Source organism: Onychomys torridus, chromosome 19 (genome assembly GCF_903995425.1).
Source record: "Onychomys torridus chromosome 19, mOncTor1.1, whole genome shotgun sequence".
In the NCBI taxonomy this organism is placed as follows: domain Eukaryota; kingdom Metazoa; phylum Chordata; class Mammalia; order Rodentia; family Cricetidae; genus Onychomys; species Onychomys torridus.
In genome coordinates this window covers 18,708,380-18,731,139 of record NC_050461.1, presented here as the reverse complement: position 1 = coordinate 18,731,139, position 22,760 = coordinate 18,708,380, and the positions used below count along the sequence as shown (strand labels likewise).

The following is a 22,760-nucleotide window of genomic DNA, read 5'->3' as shown; positions in this document are numbered from 1 at the left end:
AAGCAGTTTCCTTCTTAAAGGCCAATGTATTTTGAATTTTCTGTGATAAATATAGAAAGAAGGTACATCTATGATAAGAATATAAAATAATAAAGAGGCAAAAGGTACACAAACACCAATTTAAGGAAGAAGAAATGATGGTATGAGTACTGTACACCCCCCGCAGAATCAAAACACATGATGCTCTAGTATTGATATTACAGAAGGATCACAAGACAGTGCCTTCTGTTTTGATAGAATCAGTGAACAAAGAAGACCCAGACACAGAGGTTCTGCTACAAATGTGATATTGGGTCCTATGAAATGTTCATATTCCTCTTAGAAATAGACCAGGAAATTTTAAAAATATTTTCACTTTTTGATCTAAGGATGTTGAAGACGCATACACATTATATCCACTTGGCCTATTACTACTGCCCTGGGATTCTGATAGTAGATTTCTCCATATGTTTAATAATAATTATATATATTATTATTATATAATATTAAATGGTTCTTATTGAGATAAAAACAACTATTCATTGTGATGCCTCACTGCTGTACAGTCCTCAAGTATACATAGATATTTATTTTGATTTTCATAATTTTTTTCAGTTGAAAGAAATCCCAAGTAATTCCAGAAAAAAACTATTGTCTTTCTGATTGCAAATGCAACTCCTGTCTCTGCATCATTTTGTTTACAAGCTGCATACCACAATCCAGTTCTACTGGAAACATCTTGCTCACCACAGTGTGGGGAGGTACAGTTAAGAGTAAGTCTTCATGCATCAAAATTGTGAATAGTATTGCTTGTCTATGTTTTATTTAATAAGGAAAAGTGTACAGCATGAAAGTGACCCATACCTCTTAAAGCAGTCCCTTGGTTTGACTAGTCCAAAAAGATATATATTTCTCAAGCTGAAAAACTGATGATTTCTTCTGCTTGGGGAAATGTTTCTTTACTTATTAGGTCTTGGACTGTAATATATAGTGTTGCTATTTAGCATGTCAACTTAATCTCATTGCAAGATACGCCATGATTCTAAAAGGCACTTCTAAAAGAAAAACATTTTGAATATTCACTGAACTATAATTCACATATTTTTTAAAAATGCTAAAACTGAATAGATATTTTAATATATTCACTGTCCATAAGCCCTTCCTTCCTTCAGTGCTCATTCTCCATCTTTCCATCCCCTCGGCCCCAGACCAGCAGTCATCAACTTCCCATGCCCATGTATGTCCTTTCCTACTCTAGACATTTCCTGTGGTCTTTGTAATAGCATCTGAGTGTAGTATGGCCAAAGGACATCCTTGGGACAGCAGTCCTTTCTTTTGCTGAATGCTTTTTCTTGTATGGATTTACATTTGTTTATCCATTCATCAGTTAGTGGACATTAGTGCTCTTTCCCCATTTTGCCTATAATGAATAAGATTGCCATGAGCTTTCATACACAGACTTTTGTGTGCACATATATTTTCAGTTCTTTTGGCTGTATACCTAGGAGTAGGGTTGCCAGATCATATGGTAACTCTATATTTATCCTTTTGAGTTGCTGCAGACTGGTTTCCAAAGCAGCTGGGCCATTTTACATTCCTAAAACATTTTTAAAAGAAACGAAAGTGATGAAACCACATACAGTTAATAAAATCCACTTAATGACACACTATATGTGTGTAGTAACCTTGTAATAACTGAAAACCTTCACAAACAAATTTTCCTTGCTTTTACCACAATTTATTTTACTCTATAATACCTGTGCAATAAATGAAATTAGTGTTAGGTTTAGTAAATTCTTTATAATGCCTACTTTATATCTATTAAATTAATTCCTTGCTAGGCATATACACAGATTTTAATATTAACAATGTGAAATGAATGGCATTTAGGGGCACTTGATTATATTCATTTCTTGTTGATTACTATTGAGGTCATCATAGTATCATAATAATAGAATGTATTATATCTATTTAATATTTGGAGTAAACTTGATTGCCTAATAAATGAGGTAATGAGTTGCATTTATACTCCAGTGATTTTTACTAACTATATGAGACCCTAATATTTCCAGTCCATTAAGTCTATGAGACATATGGGTCAGTGACTTGAACTTACTTCCTTTGGTTTTTCTATGGTAATTTCCATATATATGTGTGTTATATATTATCATTGCCACAGTCCAGAACAATCTTCATTCTACCAAATGAATAGTCTACCAGTCATGAATTCAGTGGGTACAATTTGCTCAGGCTCATCCTGCAACACAGATGTACTATGACTTCATCTCTTAGTGAATCTAATCTATATGTTGCAGAAGACATGAATGAACCAGATGAACTTGAAAAAAAAAAAAGGTAGATAGGCAAAGAACCACAAGTGAATTCTTAGTCGCACAGACCCGGGGTAAAGTCAGCATTCTATCTTCAAGGAAAATAAGAAAGACTGAAGACACTTTACACACAGCATGTTTACTTTGCAAAGAGAGGGGGAAACCATGTGATCTTGGGCCATGCTTGTAAGATAGTTTCTCCAAAATAGGAATGGGCACATGTGATTTCATTTCACTTTATTTCATGAAAAATATTTCAATTGGACAAAATAATATCTCAAAAGTATTTCATTTCTGAGTTTGCTTTCTTTTTTTCTGGAAGAACATGTAAATTTTCTGTAACAGGGAATTAAATAAATGTTATTTTTAAAGGAATAATATTTTAAACTCTATCTGATGTATTAAAAACTAAGAGGAAAGATTGTCTTTCTCTAGACTTGGAGGGTTGTTCTTTGTTTCACTCTGTTGAAATAGAATCTTCTCAAGTCATAAAATGCAAACATTTTATATGTAGAGGCCACAATGGTTGTTGTTAACATCCCCCTATGAAGATGTTCTGCCCTGAACCCCTGGCTTCAGAGTCTTCAAGCACTGTTGTGAATGTCATTCTGCTCATTTTGGACTTCATCATCACTCACATTTTCTCAGGGTTTGGGGAGCTTTAGAATTGCCCCTACAAAGAATGGGAAAATATCATACAATGCTTTCCCAGGCACAGCTCTTCTCTGGTAGAAGTTATTCAGAGGACAGGAGTTGAAAAAAAAAAAAAAAAGACACATCCATAATATCTTTTCTGCCCTTTGCCCTTTTATGATCTTCCTTGTGAGAACCCTACAGACACCATTCCTTGACCACTCCTAATATTTAATTCTTTTATGAGGGAAAGGGAGAAATTTACTTAAACTCCTTGAGTGATTACTGGGCCAGACATTACTTCAAACATTTATCTACCATATTGCTGTAGATAGAATACGAGAGACACAGAACATAGGTAAGTCATGTGCCGTGGTTGCACAACAAAGGGCATACAATGTCTTCAATACGTATGTCCTCATTCAAACTTTACAGGTTTATTTCCTTGAGACCCTTTGTTAATCTCATGAAAACGACATCTGAGAATTTCAATACATCATTCTCACCTTGGAAGTTGATTTAGAACTTCTCTGAGGCTATTATTACATCTCTTCTTTCAAGTAAACTTTAGCTTCAAGCACTCACATTCAAAATCAATGAAAACTTCCAGTTTGATGCTACATTGATCATTGGCAATGCAACAGTATTTTGCTCCAACACTTTAAATTTCTGTAGGACCCTACATTTTCATAGAGGAGACTGGCAAGATGAAGCACCATTTACAACTTTCTTGCCATGGAGTGTTCATGCAAAGTTCCTCAAAACCAATTGGCAAATATTTGTGGTTCACAATGTCTTAAAACTAGGGACTGCTGATATCTATACATAAGTGTTCAAAACAAAATCAGATGTCTCAACATGGCCTGGCATTTTCAAGATGAGCATGAGGATTCAACCCTGCATAGATAGCTACTTGTTCCTTTCTTGTTTCCAATGGGGAAAGGATTTCTGTGAAAGTATTCTACTACTCTAGCCATCTCAAAGTAAATTTAGGGGAGAAAAAAAACCATAGCAAAATAAATAGACTATAGACTCCAATTTAAATACCAATATTACTGATCATTCCTTTTAAGCCTTTAATTAATTCCCTTTTACAATTAATGTAATTTTCAGAGTTGTCCATTGAAGTATTAAAATGCCAAGATTAACATTCTCAATGAAGTATTTTCTTCATATTACATTTTATTTTTAAAATAAAAGCCAAGACCCATTCTGACCTGGATTTGAAGTGAATTAGAAACTTGATTAATCGGGGATTCATATTAACTTGCTAGAAATATTCAGTAATTGTTATCTAGATTAAATTTATTTACTTCATTGAGTTGTATTTTATTTTTTAACCCAAAACAAACATTAGTATCTTTAAAAGAATTATTTCATAGAATTCTAACTTGAAGATTGTAGAAAATGTGCGAGAAAGATTTTTGTGATTTAATTTGTAAGAACCCACTGATTTTTACACAAACTTATCAGTTACTAAAATATTGCCACCTTGGCCTCTGTAGACACTCATAATTAACACACTGTGAATGTTATATCTGCCTTTTGTTAATTTACTTTTGAAAAAAAAATTGAAATTCAAGCAGCCAAATTAATCAGAGTTGCTTTGGGTTTGTCTCTATCTACATCCAAGTTTTTTTAAAAATGATATTATTCTAAAGTGTATTTAAAATCTCAAAACACAAGTATCCACAACTTGTTGAAAAAAGACACTGAAACAAAAGTACTCAAAGGGGGTGGGTGAGCAAAGTGAGAGTTACATTTATATGTAAGGGGCAAACAGTACATGGGAGCTTTGCCTCAAAAGGATTAGTTGATCAAATTTGAGAGAGAGAGAGAGAGAGAGAGAGAGAAAGCAACCAGGCAGGAGGAAGACAATCCAACAAAATATTAAGGTCCCCAAGTTTATGCTAGCCCATTGACAAGGAGGAAACAGCAGTCCTGTCAAAAATACTGCATTTGAAAAGACCAAGGCATTCCTTCAGGTAGGTAAGCCAGAGTCTGCATTGCCAGAGTCTGCATTCACAAAGACCAAGGCATTCCTTCAGGTAGGCAAGCCAGAGTCTGCACTGAAGGGACAGACTCAAGATTCATGGCTTGAGAAACCAGAACTGGTCACATTCATTTTCCATTTGCACACTTTTCTGAAGCAGACTGTAACGAGGTTCAAGCACAGTGATCAAGGCACAGTGCCAGCCTGCTTCCATACCATGCTAGGACCTACCTGCTGTCTGTGCTCTGCTTCCATGTATACATGGGGCCTGGGGTGGCTATTTAAAGAGGTTTGCACGGAAGATTTGATTAGCATGTGTCTTAAAATAACTTCTCTGTGAGTCTGTTTCAGGCTTGCTCTAGCCCCAAGTAGGGGCATTCCAATCACATTCTTAACCTGCCTCACACAGATGGGCACCCTTGAATGTAGACTTATATCCAACCACACAAATTAACTTTTCACTTAGTAAATTACCAAAACCAAGCTTTGATTGCAATAAACCAGTGCCTAATGATAAACCAGAAAAAAAAAAAAAACCTTAAAGTAAGCTTCATAAAAGTGAACCAAAATAAAAAGAGCAGTCACCTTAAAAATTTAGGAAATATATATATATATCTTAAATTTCTAAGAAGGAAATTAACTTTAAGTCTGTGTGCAAAAATATTTAATGTTTCCACTACAGACACTATACTAAATGCCCAAATTGGTTTGGCATCAAGACTAAGGAATTTAGAAACAGCATTAGGTATATGTCATATCCTAGTACATGTACTTCAAGGTGGATTTTATTCTTTTTTGGAATACATACTTATATCAACGTAAAATGAACGTTCACAAGTATTTCTGTGTCTGTAGAAATAATCCCATTCTTAAAACATAGTTGGAAAACTAATGACCCCTCCCCCAAATGACCAGGAAGCAAGCACCTGGGTTCCTCAGGAGTTTGTCCCAGTTCTCGGGGATCTGCTTTCCCTTCTGTGAGGCAGCTCACTTTCAAGGGTCTTGCTGAGAATAAACACTATTATTTCACAGTGATTAAGTTTTCAGCCCACCCACAACCTACAAATATAGTTTGAAACAAATTTACCTTTCCATCATTAAAAGAAAACATTTGCTTTCATTTTTAGAGCTAAATCTATTACCCTGCTTGGATATGCTGCACTCTTCTGGGCATAGAATTTCATAGCAAGTATCAAAATAATCAAGCCACGGAGTCGGATTCATCAAGCCATAATTTCTTATTAACCAGAACTTTCGAATGTGTACCTGGCACATTTTGCACAAAACCAATAAACAACAAATAATGATGGCTAATATTAATAAGTAATACTTAAACGAAAACTGCCGTCTGATTTCTGACTTAGTTTTCTATTACCTCATACAGCCCAACACCTGGAAACAACTGTACTGTGGGCACTCTCCTGGAACCTGCCAGGTATTTTTGCTCTGGTCTAAGACAGCAAGTAAAGGGCAAATCAAAATCACTTTTCCGGAGAAGGCTGATGGTGAACAGCGCTGCCACCAAGCAGCTTTCAGGTGTGGGAAGTCAGTCACATTTTCCTCCCTGGTGACTGTTGTTGGAGCAACAGGGGATTCATAACACAGTTTGGAAAACGTTCTCGTGTCCCTTCACCCGGAGGTTCCCAACCAAGTCAAAACGTAGATCTATGCAATATCAGCAGGGCATTCCAAGCGATGTCATGGGAGGTGGAGCCAGTCTCCATGACATGCCATGAGACTGAATACTGCAAGGCTGTCTTGAAAACAATCTCTATTGGACCAAATCTTTCCTTCGCTGGGAGTTGTCGCATCCAAGACTTAATTTCAACAGGGTTCAATTTATTGCTTGGAGCTCTGGCAGCATAAAACTGTCTTCTTTGAATGGAAAATTTGACCAACAGCGATGAGGTAAATGAATTTCGAAAGTGGGGGAGTGTGGGGGAGGCATATAACTTTTTTTTTTGGAAGGATAAGAGGGTGCATATTTAAAGCCCTAAGCAATCCCCAAATCCCAAATCTCCATGGATTTTTGTGTTAGTGAGGCCGAGCCGAGAGCTCAAAAGCTCTGCGGGTAGCCTAGGGATTTGGGGTTTGAGAGTTACTGGGCGCCTGGTAATCCCTGTCTTGGGTAACAAGAAGTGACTGGAGGAAAGACGCGCTTCAAAACCACCCATTGCTCCGCAATCCCCGGTGTTCTCCTCGGGATCGCCAATTGGCGAGTGCAGGAGCATGCAGGCGCTACCGCGTTAGTGTAACGCGGTCACTCGAGAATCCACCACCTTCGGGGCTCCGGGCCGAGTGGGCTTGGGGCAGGGTAAGCGCGGACCAGATCCGGCTCTGCTTCTCCGGACGGGTCTGATCCGGCTCCGGGGCGCAGCTCCCGCCCTCCAACGCCCTGGGGAGCTGCGACCTCCCCGCCTCTGCCGGGCCCCCGCGAGGCTGCGCTTCCCGTAAACTCCCCGCCCTGCGCGGCCCCCTCCCCGCCTCGGCTCCACCCCCGCGGGACCCTGGGAGGCGTGAGATTGGCCCGGACGCGCTGTCACTCTCCGGACGCGTCACCGCCCTCGTTTCCGACCGCCGGGAGACCGGCAGTGCTATTAGTGCACGGCGGGGCCGCGGCGGAGGGCAGCACAGTGCCTGGTTCTCTCGCACTCGCCGGCAGGTCGGCGCGCTCGCTCACCTGAGCCGTGTCCCGGGGCCGCAGGGCCACCGGGCTGAAGGCGCGCCCCCGCCCGCCCGGACACGCACCGAGATGGGCAGCGGGAGAAGTTGACGAGCTCCCCACGCACGCGGTGCTCTTGCTGCCCAGAGGTGCGCCGCCCCTGGCACCGAGGTGTCCTCGGCACTGCCCCAGATGTGCGCGGGACACCCTTGCCTCCGCGACTGGAAAACTTCAACCCCAAGTCCAAAGTGGGCTCCGAGGGCGGTGTCCGCAGCTGGACCGCGGGGCTGCCTGCTGGGGAACTGTCCTGCGGCTCCCGGGGCGAGGGGAGGGCGGGGACCCGCTGGAAACTTTCTCACCATCTTCCTAACCACTGCGTTTTACTGTCTCCTCTTCCTCCACAGAGGCTGCAGCCAGCGGTCTGTCGCGCGTGCCTGTTTGCCAAAGGAGCCACCCCGGCGAGGAGAGCCGGAGGGGAGCCGCTTCCAGCGGGGAGACCCGCAGCTGAGACACGCGCTCTGGGCGGCCTGGATGCGCAAGAACCGGCCCCGCAGCTGCTGACGGCCGGCGGCAGCGAAGTTTGGCTGCTAAGCGGCTCGGCGCCCGGCCCCTGGACAGACTGCCAACCGGCGGCTGCTACAACCGGAGCGATGCCCGTGGGGGGCTTGTTGCCGCTCTTTAGTAGCCCTGGGGGCGGCGGCTTGGGCGGCGGCTTGGGCGGGGGGCTTAGCGGCAGTAGGAAGGGGTCTGGCCCCGCCGCCTTCCGCCTCACTGAGAAGTTCGTGCTGCTGCTGGTGTTCAGCGCCTTCATCACGCTCTGCTTCGGGGCAATCTTCTTCCTGCCTGACTCCTCCAAGCTGCTGAGCGGGGTCCTGTTCCACTCCAACCCCGCCTTGCAGCCCGCGGCTGAGCACAAGCCCGGGCCCGGGGCGCGCGCCGAGGATGTCGCCGAGGGGCGAGTCCGGCACCGCGAGGAAGGCGTGCCAGGGGACCCCGGGGCTATACTGGAGGACAACTTAGCCAGGATCCGTGAAAACCATGAGCGGGCTCTCAGGGAAGCCAAGGAGACCTTGCAGAAGCTACCCGAGGAGATCCAAAGAGACATTCTGCTGGAGAAGGAGAAGGTGGCCCAGGACCAGCTGCGTGACAAGGAACTGTTTGGGGGCCTGCCCAAGGTGGACTTCATACCTCCCATCGGGATAGAGAACCGGGAACCAGCTGATGCCACCATCCGCGAGAAGAGAGCAAAGATCAAAGAGGTGAGTAAACCCTGCCAGAAATCCTACTCATGCTGCTGTGTTTTTCAGGGAGGTAAGATAAACGGTTGGAACTTAGAGCTTCAACGTTATCACTCAGAGGCAAGGGAGGTCTGCGCTTCCACCGTTTGCCAAAGGCTGCACGTTTTTGTTGTTCGGTTTTTTGTTTGTTTGTTTGTTTGTTTTACTACCTTAGGAGATGTGTGGCCAGTTAGGATGTGAGGCTGAATGCGGTTGAAGTTACATGCTGTGGTGAGCTTAAGCTCTAAGAGGCAGGTGTAAGTGAACACATGTGCAGGTGATACACTGCCTCCTCTCCAGCTGCTCTCAGTCCACCCTGAGATCAGTCACTGTGCTGGTCTTCAACAGCCTCCCTCACGAAGGCTTGCAGGTGGTTTTAAATTGAAGCTGACTATAAACGCAGGGCATCAATCACTCATGATTCAAAGGTTATAACAGTGAGCCAATGTTCAGTGTTCAGTCATGTGGTCGTCGCCTGGCCAGGTGGCATTCTGTGTGTATGTAACAGGCTGTAAACGTGAAACTTGAGACTTCCTGTCATGGGCCACTTACTATCCATTACTGATTTAAAACACGAGAAACACACACACACACACACACACACACACACACACACACACACACACATACATCTACTGCTTCCTGTATTACTAGAACATTTCCAGAAAAGAGGTATTTTCTCTATGATGCAACAGGTCTGCCTCCATCGTCTAGCTCAGTAACAAACCCAATTTAGAGCAAACATGGACTTTGGTAAGTCCTGTGGAATTTCTTTCTATTTTCACTCGTAGCCTGTGATAGGTTTCTGACGAGCTTAAAGGTGAAGGAACCCTAGGAAATTCTCTCAGGCTGTCATTTCAAAGGTGAAGGCTGAGGATTTATAGCTCAGGAAGCTGTTAGTGACCATACCATGTTGAGACCTGAATGAGGAAGCAGAGGCTTCCACTCACCAGGCTCCGGGGACATGTCTTCCTCCAGGCTGTTTCTGTGTTTTCCTGGGAATCCAGACCTGCATGCAGAACTATACTAAAAGCATGGCATCCCAACTTTGACTGTTCCTCTAAAATGCATTATACTAGGATGGAATACTTTTATGAAATGTTTGTGTTGCTATTGGTTCTGTTATCAGAAAAGGGTCATGATAGCATTTTCAGGGAGTGAAAGGAATTTGGAGGCTGTAAAGAAATTTAAAGTGTCTGCAGCCTGGAGATAGGTTGATGGCCATAAGATGTGTCTAAGGCCAGATGGCACTGGGTAAGGTGTCATTGAGCAAGTTCAAGTGGACTGGGGTCCCTTTTAGATTTCTCTGAGGCTAGGCCCATGGCTTTGTTTGATCATCCTTTAGGCTTTCCTCTTTGCTGAGAGCCCTCCTCAGGCATGGTGGGGGAGTGGGCTCTGCTCTCCTGAGCAACTTTTCCCAACAGGTTTCCTCCTCTGGGAAATCCTGACAGAACTCTCCTGTAGAAGGGGACACACTTCTGCCTCTTCCTAAACATCTTCTCACCCTTACCTCTTAGGCTCCTTAACCAATACAGACCATTAGAAAATCTACCCTCAAATGATCAGTGTCTGCTGCTGCTGCTGTTTGAAGAGAATAATTTACGCATGGCAGACTTCTGAATTCATGTGAGCGGCCAGTTAATGTGGGCTGTAGTTGTGGGAACCAGAGATTTCAAACACTAAGGCATTAAGAAGCTGACCACTAATGATTGAAAGTGGGTTTAGAACAGACACAGTACCGAGGAGCAATCCAGGAGGGCAGCATTTTAGCAGTATGTATATCCATTGGCTGTTAGACTCTTCTTTTTTTTTTTTTTTTTTTTTTTAATGTGGAGCTGAGGATCGAACCCAGGGCCTTGTGCTTGCTAGGCAAGCACTCTTCCACTGAGCTAAATCCCCAACCCCTGTTAGACCCTTCTTATCTGTGGCTCTAAATCAAAGGAATTTAATTTACCATGTCAAGGAACGTTATGAGGCCTCTGTCATGCGGTGCCAACATCTTAGAACCTAGTTCAAACTGCCCAGTTTTACATAAAATGTGAGAACCAAACGTGTTCCTTAAAATCCCATGCTGTTTTGAAAACCCCAAGTAGGCAGCATGAACTGTGTCAGTTTTAGATAGTCAAAGGCCAGCAGGATGAGGGGAGAAATGAATTATGATTTTCCATTGGAATAGTCAAGCAAACATAGTCCTTTGTAAACTAAAACTGGTAACTTAGGCTAGTCTCTTTTTGTATTATTATTACTCTTTGATAGTTTCACACATGTATGTAATTAATTTTAGGGTACCACTCACACCCCCTTACCCTCGACTCAAGCTATTCCAAAGGACCTGGTGTTCGATCCTGGAGAGGAAAAGTGATTGTCAGTTAAGGATGATACATTGAACTTCAATTTTATATAATTAGGTTCTGTTGCCTACACTAAAGGCTACTTAGCTCGGCCCAGGAGCTCTTTCTGATCTTGTTTCTATCTGTTCAAGATGTCTTTATACTTAAGGTCCATATTGTACTTGAATGCACTAAAACTTTTATAGTTAAAATTTAGCAGCTACAGGATTGAATTTTAGTCAGGCTCTTACTTGGGAAGTTTGGTTCGAAGGCAATTCACACTATTTTTATATCGCTGACATAATTGTGTTGTTGGTACCACATTGGATTTTTAATAAGTTTGTGTCTTAGGGGAGGTAGGCTGTTAATTTGAAACATGACATTGCCTGGACAAAAAGGTATTGAATGAATTCTACTAATTCCAGTAATGAGGGATTTGACGTAAAGTTTCCTCTTCCCACCCATGTGAAAACCACTTATCCTGGAATTTCTCTCGTTTCTGATATATGCCAAACATATATTTGTTGTCATGAATTCAATCTCCATAAAATTTTACTCAAGTTATCCTGTATTTCAAAACAAAAGTTTTAAAAGTGAAATAGCTTCATGGAATTATTAAGAATGTATTCTATTTTCCTTTCTACTCCACCTTTTTTTAAATTTTAAATTGGCAAGGTTTTTAAAGCTTTTTTTGGTGGGGGTAGGGGCAGGAAAAACAGTGAACCTACCCTGTACCTTAGACTGGAGGCCCTGATCAACTTGGAACAATGAACATTTTGTTTTCAATTTTCCGGAGTAATGGGGCATTCTGAGTGGTAGAAGGACACAAGTAACCCAGACTGGAGTCCCCACAGCATAAAAGGGGCATGGAGTTCTGCAGGCTGGCATTCTTGGGTCTATCCCTTGAGGCTTTGGGACCTGTCAGCTACAGTCACAGCTGTCTTCTCCAATTCTTCAGAGAAGCACTTTTCATTCCAGACCTGTTTGTATACTCAGACATATAAAAAAAGATGCATGTTGGGGGCTAATGATTAAAACACATTTTATTACATCTTACACTAGCACTAGTGGTGTGTGTGTGTGTGTGTGTGTGTCTGTCTGTCTGTCTGTCTGTCTGTCTGTGTGCACATATGCCTGCATGTGCTTGAGCACAGTTTACAGTTCATGTTAAATATTAACTATTGCTCTTTGGCTAAAGATCACATGTGAGACTACATTACCTTGACAAACTGAAACAAAAATACTTTTATTTTGAAACTTAATTTTCCAGGTGACTTTTATGGGTTTTATTGTGGAAAAGAACATTTACAACAGAATGAAGCTGTCCTTTGGAACCCCAGCCCAAGGGGCTAGGACACTTTGGAGTTGTTTGCCTGTCCCCAGCACACACACACCCCTTGACGCTTCTTATTAAATAGATTGAGCCTGTCCCACCCAGGGCTCCCAAAGCAAGGGAACTATTGAGATTTGTAGAGCATTCTGTCATCAACAAGAAGATGAATAAGTCACAAATTCAGCAGGGTAAACACTAGAGTAGGTGCTAACGGTTGAAGTTATATAAGATTGTGAGTAGAAGGGAATTGTCTTCAGTTTAATTTTCCGAGAAAGTCATTCCTTAAGTTCTAAAAAGGGAATGCCTTGACTTCATCTTATCAGGCAGCTAAGATTCACATAAAGGAGCTGTGTGTAGGTCTCAGAACCCGGTAAAAATAGGCACCCTGTGTGGAAACCCTTGCAGAAATCCTCAGGTGAGCTAAAAACAACTTGAAGAATCGATCCTAATGCTTCATGTGAGTAAAAATGCCTTTCTTTCCAAAGATCTTACTTTGTTGAAATTTACTGCAGAAAACACATACTTGAAGTATAATGTTTTTAAAGCCTTGATATATAACTTCTGTACTAACTGGGGCTTTCAGGATCTGTGTCAAGGTCACAAGGGAAGAATATGTACAGATGCCTGTAAAGGATGAAGGCTAAAATGTAGAGGGGATGTGAAGTGCCCAGGACCTAATTTACATCCCCTGGCCATAGGCTTTTAATTTCTTTTATAGCATAAAGGAATCCATGAACATAATATGTTTTGACTAGCCAAAATAAGATCCCAGAGGTAATGGAAATGTTTGGCAAAATGACCTGAATAGATAAAAATGGAAAAGAAGAATACATTTAGTAATTTAAGGAGGATACTATGTTATTTTGGGGGGAAATGTCTTAAGTTTTTCTTCGGTTGATAGCCTGCTGCTTCCCTGCCCCCTCCTCTCTTAAAAAGCCCTTATACAAATGCTAAAAGTTATTTTTTGGTTACCAACACTCTATTAGGAAAATGCTAGCCTTAAGTTATTTTTTTTATTTTAAAAACTAAATGTATGTATTAGATCATAAAATAGACCCAAGTGGCACCTTGGCTCATGTACTCTCTGGCAGAGTATCCAAAACCCCAAGATTTTTCTGGAAATCACCAGTTAGTGGCAGAGTTGAACTGAGAATAGAAGTCCTGATTCTTGGTGAGCGCTGTTCACTGGTCCCCTCAGGCTTAACTTCCGAAATGAAACTAGAAGGCTGGTTCCAAGGCGAGTTTTTGCAGGGATGGTGGTTGTGTTTGTTCTCTGCAGACCCTGATACAGAAGGAGCATAAAACACATGAGACCCAACTCTGCCCTATTGTAAAGGTTACTTGATTGGTTTTCAGTAAACTGTAGTAAGCTTAAAAAAATGTTACTATGGATGTGACTCACAGGACTATTTTTAAAGTTACACAGCTCAGTGTGGTGTGGTGTGTTTTTCTCTGTTCATAAAGTTTGTTTGTTTTTTAACAAGAGTAGAAGCATTTGTAACCATTACACTGTACACATTTTGTGTACATTTGTGTGGAGAACTGGTGAAGAAAAAAGGAAGAAACAAAGAAGGTTACAATACATAACAAGATGCGGGTACCCAGAGATGAGGGCTTCAATGATTGGGGGAGCTCTCCAGACTATAAATGTGTGTGTTCTCCACTCAATGCTTTAAAGGCAGCAGACGAATTGATAGCTAACCTGAGAGGACTCTAGGCTTTTGGAGGTATATAGCCATTAAAAAAATACAACCATCTGTGGGCCTTTCTGTCTCCTTGAGGAGGTCTGGAAAGTCTGCTTGAGTGCATTGTGAACCCCTTCTTCTGCCTGGTCTCCTCCATGCAGCAAGGTGAGAGTTAGAACAATGGATACTGGAGCCCGATTATCTGGATCTGAGTCCTCATCATGCACTGGCTCTGTGACCTTCATCAAGCTGGTTCATCTCTCAGCACATCGTTTCTCTCCTTTGCAATGTGAGGACCATATTAGTAGTACCTACTTGGATGGACCTTGAGGTTTAAAAGTGATCTTGCGCATAAAGCTTAACATGGCACCAGGCATGTGATTGGTATACAGTAAATGCTCCTTGTTCTCATTTCGATGCTGTTACTTCCAAGAGGACTTTATTTCCTATGCTGATTAATAAGCCAGGGATATAGTGATGGAATCTCAAAAGACAGTTATAGTAGTTAAAATTAGGCTTTGATGATTAAGAAGATACATGTACAATTCATCCGAATGATCTTTCCAGCTAGGTGTGGTTCTTAATTGTACTGTGACCCTCTCTAATTCTCTTAGATTGCTAAACTCCAACAAACCTTCAGAATCTTTTAAACTTATATACTCACTGCATATATTTCTGTTTGTGTACTTGAGAGCATGTGTGAAAGATGAACTCATTTCTACAGTCAGACATGCTTGCTCGGAAGTGCTGTCTTCAGGGCTGTCCTGTCACAGTCAAGCTGCCTGCTTAAGTATTGACATCAGTCCTCAAACTAAACCGAGCAAAGTGAGTTTTAACTTTCTTTGTCCCCAGAGGGATGTTGTAAAGAAGTAAGAAGAAAATTATATTTTAGATTTGGCAAAAATTGCATAACTATGATAAACCCTGTAACAAGAGCTAAGCATCTGATTCTCAAGAGTTTGGGCAAATTGGTTCTATTTTGTAGCTCTTGCCTTTTTTGGGGGGGGGGGCAAATTTCATATTGAATTTAGCTGTATCAGGTTTCAGATCCAAAAGGCCCCCAGACATCTTGAGGCTTCATACTCACCTTAGCTATTAGCCACGGGGCTCCACTGAACTCCACGGAATGCCCTTAGTGTCCAAAGGATGGTGGGTAGGCCAGTTTACAGGGTGATACCTGGACTCTAATGGATGGGAACCTGCCCGGGGAGACTGGCTGGTCCTGCTGTGACTCTCTTGCCTCCTCAGTCCTGACTGGCAGGCTAGCAACCAGCAGCCAGCAGCCCTGCTGAGAACATCTTGGAGGGTGATGGAACAATGGTGGCTGATATTTGCTCTTGAGATGACAGAGGCCACCCCATTCCACCTCCACAGGGTCCTGATAAAGATTCCTGTGATCGTTAGGAACCTGAAAGAAAACCAAATGGGATTAGGGCTTAAGAGCATTTAGGAGTCAGTGTTCCTCTCTCAGAAATCCTCCAGCAGGTAAATCAGAGCCCAGCAGTCCTGCATGTAACTCAGATAGATAAAATAAAGGCCAATAGCCTTTGCATTTCTTTGGCATTTGTTAGGAGAATGGCTCAAGCTCTCTCTCTCTCTGTCTTTCTGTCTCTCTGTCTGTCTCTGTCTCTCTGTCTGTCTCTGCCTCTGTCTCTCTCTTCCTCCTTCTCTCCCCCTCTCCCTTTTCAGTCTGTCATCCCAGATCATAATTTAGCAAATCCCCAGTCCTCATGTTGCTGCACGCTTCTTTGATGTCAGGCAATATGATAGTAACTTTTATTGGCATTTTTAATGTATTTCTGTGTGGGTTTTTTTTTTTTTTCATCAGATTGTGTAGTGTCCTGTGAGTGTTTATCAGGAGAGCTTGACAGGCAGGTAGGTTTGAAAATGAGATGGAAACCAAATGAATAACACCCAGTTATGAAAGAATAGAGTTTAATAATACAGTACAACATACTCTAAAACATTTTTTATTGCCACATGCTTGGGGAAGCCTGTTTGCATATGCCAAGAGTTTATGGGAAAGGGTGTGGCAATATTGATACAGGCCTATGAATGACTGTGGTTAAGACACAAACTCATGGCATGCAAGTACCACAGCTGTTGTTGGAGGCTCTGTCTCTGCCAGATCCTTCCTACTTGAATGGTCTTTTTGGTATCTCTCGAGGAACATTATCACCTAAGGGACTAGAGAACTTCAGAGATAAACATCCAGCACGCCTGGCCATTTCTGGGACTGACAGTTGAGATTCCTGAGAATTAGGCTGTGATGGTCTGAACTTAGTTTCCTTTCAGGGGAATATAAATGTACAAGCTGCCAAAAGCCTGTGCTTATTCATCTTATCTTTATCAGGGCGTAAGTGAAGAAGACAGAGTTGTGGATGCCTGAGGTAGCACCTGGATGTGAACCCTGTTTCAGCCTCTTATTTCCAGCTGTGGAAACTTTACCCTTCTTGGATGTGGAGCATACCAAAGGCTGCCACATCATTGAATGTGCTCGGTAGAAACTGTTGTTCTTGGAGATTTGTTTAGCAAGGGGGAAAGTAAGTTGCAGAAGCAGCTAGTGCCTTTCTTGTGCTCTTATTCATTGTGAGTCAAGGCCCGTTTTTGCAGAGACCATTGAAGGGTAGGTGAAGGAGGTAAATAGATTCAGGACCCCATGTCTGTCTGACGTGTTTACTTATTCACAGTTTTGACCATCCTATAGATACATGCTTTTAGTGTTTAAACTTTCTGCTGTTGCTTTCTGAAAGCATATTTGGTTATGAAAAAGCACCATGAGTTACTGTTTCTTTGAACCCGAGCATTAATTTTTTTCCATATAAAAATACTAAGATAAGCCTTTGTCTGGTAACATTACCTCATTTTTCCTGTGAGTAAGTTGGACTGAAAGATCATAATACACTCTAGTTATAGTGCCCTCAATGCATCTCTGTTTTCACCAATGGCAGTCTGTTGAATCTTTATATATTTTGTAGGTGATGAGACAGGGTTTTGAGTTGGATTGTTCCACTTTCCATAAACTGAGCCCCAGTTTACCAGTTGGTCTTCATTTTCAAATTGAAGTTGGTTATTTTCTTCATTAGTTCCCAGGTGATGGTCTTTGTGTCTCTGCCTGTCTGTGGGTGGTGGGAAAGATCTTCCTTGGTTTTGATTCATTTGCCACGTTAATATTTAAAATAATAGGTGAAGGTTAAAAATAGTCCAAACACCCTTCAGAATGACTTTTTTTGATGCTAAAAATGGAAGGCCTTACAGAGTTGAATTCTTAAGAAAACTTTCCCAAAGGACACCATTTACACCTAGTACCTTCTTATCTTTGAAAGAGCAGGATAATCTTTTGTGAGTTAGAGACCTTTGGTGGTGTAATCAAGCATGCTTTTTATCTAAGTTATTTCTAAATACAAGGAAAGCCTGGTGTTAATGGAGTTAGGGATCTGTCTCTTTGTTTTGATTTCCGGCTGATTCCTTCAAATCAAATGTTTGTAGTTGCAGGATGGTTACAAGCTGCATATTTGAGAATGTGTCTGTATTCATTCAGACCTTGAATAGTTCATACAATCCTGCTAGACACCAGAACTACTTAAATTGGCTTTGAGACTGTGTTAACATGAAGAATAATGATTGACATGAATGTAATATATTATTTTCATAAACAGTGACTTGAGATGATGGTAATTTTACAATCTTAAAGATGCTGATCTCGGAAGCATGTTATTTTTGTGGTCATCTGGCAGTGTTGAATGTTGTATCTTGTTAACTATAGATTTTCACTTCATAATTAGAATGCCTGAGTAGTCCATAGTCTCATTTAAGGAGTAATTAGCACAAGTCAGCAACTTTATAAGGGATTCTTAGGAAGAATTGAAGGGGACCCTTATGTAGTATCAAGGATGCTTTCTTTGATGGTTGGCTGAGAATTAATAAACTGTACACATTCACTCATATTAGGCACTTTGGCTAGTCTTCATTATGTAATCCTTCTGGGGTTATTCAACATAGAATGTGTTTGGAAGAACTGAGTAGCTTTAAATGGGAAGCTCAGTGGATTTGAGGAGCATAAGAGATGAAGATGATTTAGTAACTGCTAGTGAAAACTACATTAGCAGATAGAGCGGACACAATTATGATTTATTAGTTATTGTATGAGTAATAAGATTAAAGTCAGTACAGGTTAGAATTCCTTGTCTTTGTCTTACTTTAAGGATACAGAATTTCTGTCGCATAGGCTCTTTATGGTCATTAGTAGAATTCATGCTGGGAGAAGGAGAAAATCTGTTACTTATTCTACCAAATGACAGCCATGTTGCCAACTCTGGGCCTTGCCCTGAATAGCACCCATCAGATATTTATTGAATGAACGGATTTTTAAACAGCTGCAGCAGCAGAGATAACTCCGATTAGTCTGTCTCCTTTTAAATAATCACGAGAGTCCTCCGGGGCTGCCAGCCACTGTGCTTCAAGTTTTGTTTTGGTTTTTCCCCAGTCCAAAGTCATAAGAATCATATCTCGTAGATGAAGAGAATAATGAATATAGAAAATGACCTTTTCCAGCTTTAAAGCTATTTCTCAGAATGATTTATACAATGAAAACTGTATTTGTTTTATTATGTGACTTGTAAACTGGCTATGAAAGTGGTTAAAAAAATTCCCTTGAGCAAATGTAGCATCACTAGAATAAATGATGTAAGTGACTGAGATTCGGTTAAAGGGCAAGGCTGTCTGAGAGTAAAGAAGTTATAGACTCTGAAAAAGTCACGTTGCCTTCTGTTTTACATCCACCATGTTGTTTTCCAGGTGTGTGGGTTTGAAGAGTCCTCAGTCATTTCTTTTCATTATTTTCTTGCGTCGTGACTATATTTAGTAAGAGCTGTCATTTTCCTTATATTTTGATTTTATACATGATACATCTAATTAAATTTTTCTTTTCCATGCCTAAGAAAGTTTTTGAGACAAAGATATTTTAATAAGCAGTGCTTACAGTACCACAGTGGTGCTATAAAAATCTTGGATTTTCTACTCCCACTTTAAAAAGATAAAGTTATAGGTGAGGTTTTTGGTTGTTTTTTTTTGTTGTTGTTGTTGTTGTTGTTGTTTTTTTTTCCCAACAGAGAAATCACAATTTCATCAGTGTGTTCTTCCTGTAAGAAAAGTATGAGAAGGGGTTGGGGATTTAGCTCAGTGGTAGAGTGCTTGCCTATCAGTCGCAAGGCCCTGGGTTCGATCCTCAGCTCTGGCAAAAAAAAAAAGAAAGAAAAGAAAAGAAAAGTATGAGAGACACTTAGTGTTTTCCTTCCCAGATTAATGTTGTACCTCCTTGAAAATGCTGTCTCCTTTTAACAATTGCACAGCAGAGCTCTGTGAAGTGTATGCATTTGCAAATGTCTCTTTCTAATCCATTCTGCAAGTTCATCTTCTTAAGATATCATTTCTCTCCTGTTGCCTCACTAAGGACTCTGAGAGTTCTGTTTCTCTTAAAGAAGTGATTTAAGCTAACATACACCAGAATTCTCTGGAGAATGCATGAAGGCTAGGATGGCTGGCTGGCTTCTGACTCCTGAGTTTCTCATTCAGTGGGACAGGGTAGGTATTTTTAGCATGATCCCAGGTAATGCTGAAGCTTCTGGTGGAGAGACTGGAGTCTGAAGAACAATGTTCTAGAATATTGCTCTCTTTGCCTGGGTATCACAGTGACATTTGCCTCATTTCACCTCTTCAGTCACTGGGAAGGACTCCACTTTCACGGAACCTGTATAGTACTGTTTCTGAAACACATGTCATTTAGGATTTTGCTTTATTTCATTCCTCTTGTGAAAAGAGCATCCTCTTGCTTGCTCAGACTCTGTGTTCTTTGGAAGCTCTTGCTCCATTGTCTTTAATAAGCTGTCTTGTCTCTAAATTGTGACATCATTTATTATTTCTTTCCTTGAACCTGCTCAATGTCAGTATTCTTTCGATCCTATGGACTTCAGAATCCTTACAGGTGGAGACACCTTTTTTTTCCTGGCCCAAAAGTGGATAACAGAAAGTACTTCATCATAAATATAACTACAATGAGGATAAACTTAAGGACAGGGCCAAAAATCTGTCCGACCTAGTGAGGCTGCATGCCGAGTGGACTCCTTACCTTCCTTCCTTCCCACACCTGTGAAATGAGGCCAGTCATTCTCTTTACAGGACGGTTACAAGCATTGAAATAGAAAAGGTATAGAATCTCTCAGTGTGACATAATGTAGTAAACAGCATTTGTTTGTTAGCGAGTAGGAATCGGTGAGAATAGTAGTGTGGACTTTGGTCAAGAAAAACATTTTGAACCCAGGATCATGGCTCACGCCTGTAATCCAAGCATGCCATGAGGGTAAGGTAGGTCAACTGTTGGGAGTTTGAGGGGACTCTGGGATACAAAGTGATACCTTCTCAACACACACACATTCACACACATAAACACACAAACACACACATGAACATAATCACAGATAGACACAGGCGAATACACACACCACATATACACAGTCACATACACATACACGCACATAGACATACTCATACACACCACACACATAGACACACTCAAATACATACACTACACACAGAGGCACATACACATATACACATACATACACACACACACATACACACACACACACACACACACACACACACACACTCATCTATGCAGTAAGTAAATTGAGTATAGGAAGGTATTTACAGGGTATAAATGCAAGTTTTTGCTACAGTGAATTGACCAAAATCTTGAATTTTCTGTCCTCACTTTCATTTTAGTTACCTTTGCCCAAACACTTGCTTCCCATGGCAGGAACAAAAAAGCGTGGTTTGCCCTGATTCCACTGTTATTTTATAGAAACAGTACTCATCCTCAGGAAGACCACACATGGTGCTGGATCAGTTCCCCCCCACCCCCCCACCCCCCCCACCCCCCACCCCGTCACCTCTGGCTCCTTAGCCTGATGTTGACATCTGGATACAGAGGAGAAGGCCAGGAGAAGGCTGAATCTAGATGACACTGAATGGACATTGGAAGAAATATTTTGTGAACTGAAAAGCTGAGGGTATTTTAGCTTTGTGCATAAATTTAGCTCAATAATTAGGTCTGTGTGCTTTCAGTTTAGAGTGTATCTACGGCCTTTGTGATAATACATGTTCATTATTAGGGTTGCTGCAGATCTAACACATTGGCAGCAGTCGGTTCTAGTGCATTTAAAATAGGAATTAAAGAGTGAAATGGCAAACTGCATTCATAAGTTGGTTAGCTTTAATCTGCTCATGATGCACCTTGTAGCTTCTGCCTGAAGACTAGATTTGAAAACAGAGCATCAACACATAGCCTCCAAGTTTACTTCCTCTTAGTGAACGTCACAGTCTTGAAAAACACTTGACTCCTTTTGGTCTTAACAAAAGAAGAGACATATTTGTTCTTCAGATGCACCCTAAAACAGTAGAGAGCTTTTAATCTACAGCAGTACTGTTTGTTTTTTAAATTGTTTGCTATGAAAATTCAAAGCATTTTTTTTTTTTTTAATGAAAAGTGGCACAGAAAAAGTAAATCGTGTTCTTTACTGGTGATGACCGTACTTGGTCTCTTTTTCCTAACTGGAGTTGATCCCTCCACCCTGAGTGTGTATTTTGCAGGCTTAGAATTTTGAATGTTTCTCCGTAGTAAGGGAAAGAATAAAAGCTGAAATGAAAGTCTCCTTCTAGTTCCCTGTCCTTTAGGAGTGCTGAATTTCAAAACTAAGAAAACCGTTTAGACTCTGCTTAGTAAAATGAAGTCAGATAAGGTTGCTTAGAGAGAGCTGTATGGGGGAGGGAGCTGTGCTGTCCCTGTTTTTCTCGAGCCTTCTCTAAAAGCAGTCCACAAGAGGCCTTTCCTCCAGGTCTGGAAATCTGTGAATTCGCTTCTATGGTTGTAGCTCTCCACCCACCTGTGAGCTGCAGAATTACACTCTAGGTTTCCTAAGGAAAACAGTAGAGTCGAGGGTTCACAGAGGATCCCCTTGAAGACTAGCAACAAGCTTTGCACACTGGCATGCTGGATATTGGTTTGAGTTAGCCAGCCACTCTGGATGTATATGCTCCTTAGAAATTTTCACTGAATCCCTTGCTTTCCATAGATGTAAAGGGACTAAAGGTTTTGTAGCCCAGTATGCCACAAGTGATCAGGTACTAGTTTTCATTTCCAAAATGCTGTTTGGTTTCGTACTGGCTGCCTTGTTCTGTCATACGTTACCCATGCTGTTCATCGAATCCCATCCTCTGTACTCTCTTTCCGAGAGAGGAGATGCAGTGGCTTGAAAATGCATGGCAGGAATAGCAGATGTGAGGTGTGCACTTTACCCCTGTCAGATAACTAGTCACCTTAATACTAAAGGCCTGGCTGCAGTTCTCAGCAGGGAATGAGCTGTGCTTCCCGTTCTGGAAGCCAGAGAGGGGAATTCCAGACATGCGATTTTTACAAAGACAGATCACCATTCCCTTGACCTGCAGGGCCTCACTGTGCTTTAGAATTCCGGAGGGAGA

At 41.4% G+C, this 22,760-nt stretch overlaps 1 protein-coding gene across 1 annotated transcript in view; it reads left to right on the top strand.

Moving 5' to 3' along the window:
- Positions 1 to 6,623: 6,623 nt before the first annotated feature.
- Positions 6,624 to 22,760, top strand: part of Man1a1 (mannosidase alpha class 1A member 1) — a 172,855-nt gene continuing 156,718 nt past the window's right edge. The window contains exons 1-2 of the mRNA XM_036168983.1: positions 6,624 to 6,843; positions 8,002 to 8,856. Coding sequence (XP_036024876.1) covers positions 6,817 to 6,843; positions 8,002 to 8,856 — 882 coding nt within the window. The 5' untranslated portion in view covers positions 6,624 to 6,816. The remainder of the gene's footprint in view (positions 6,844 to 8,001; positions 8,857 to 22,760) is intronic.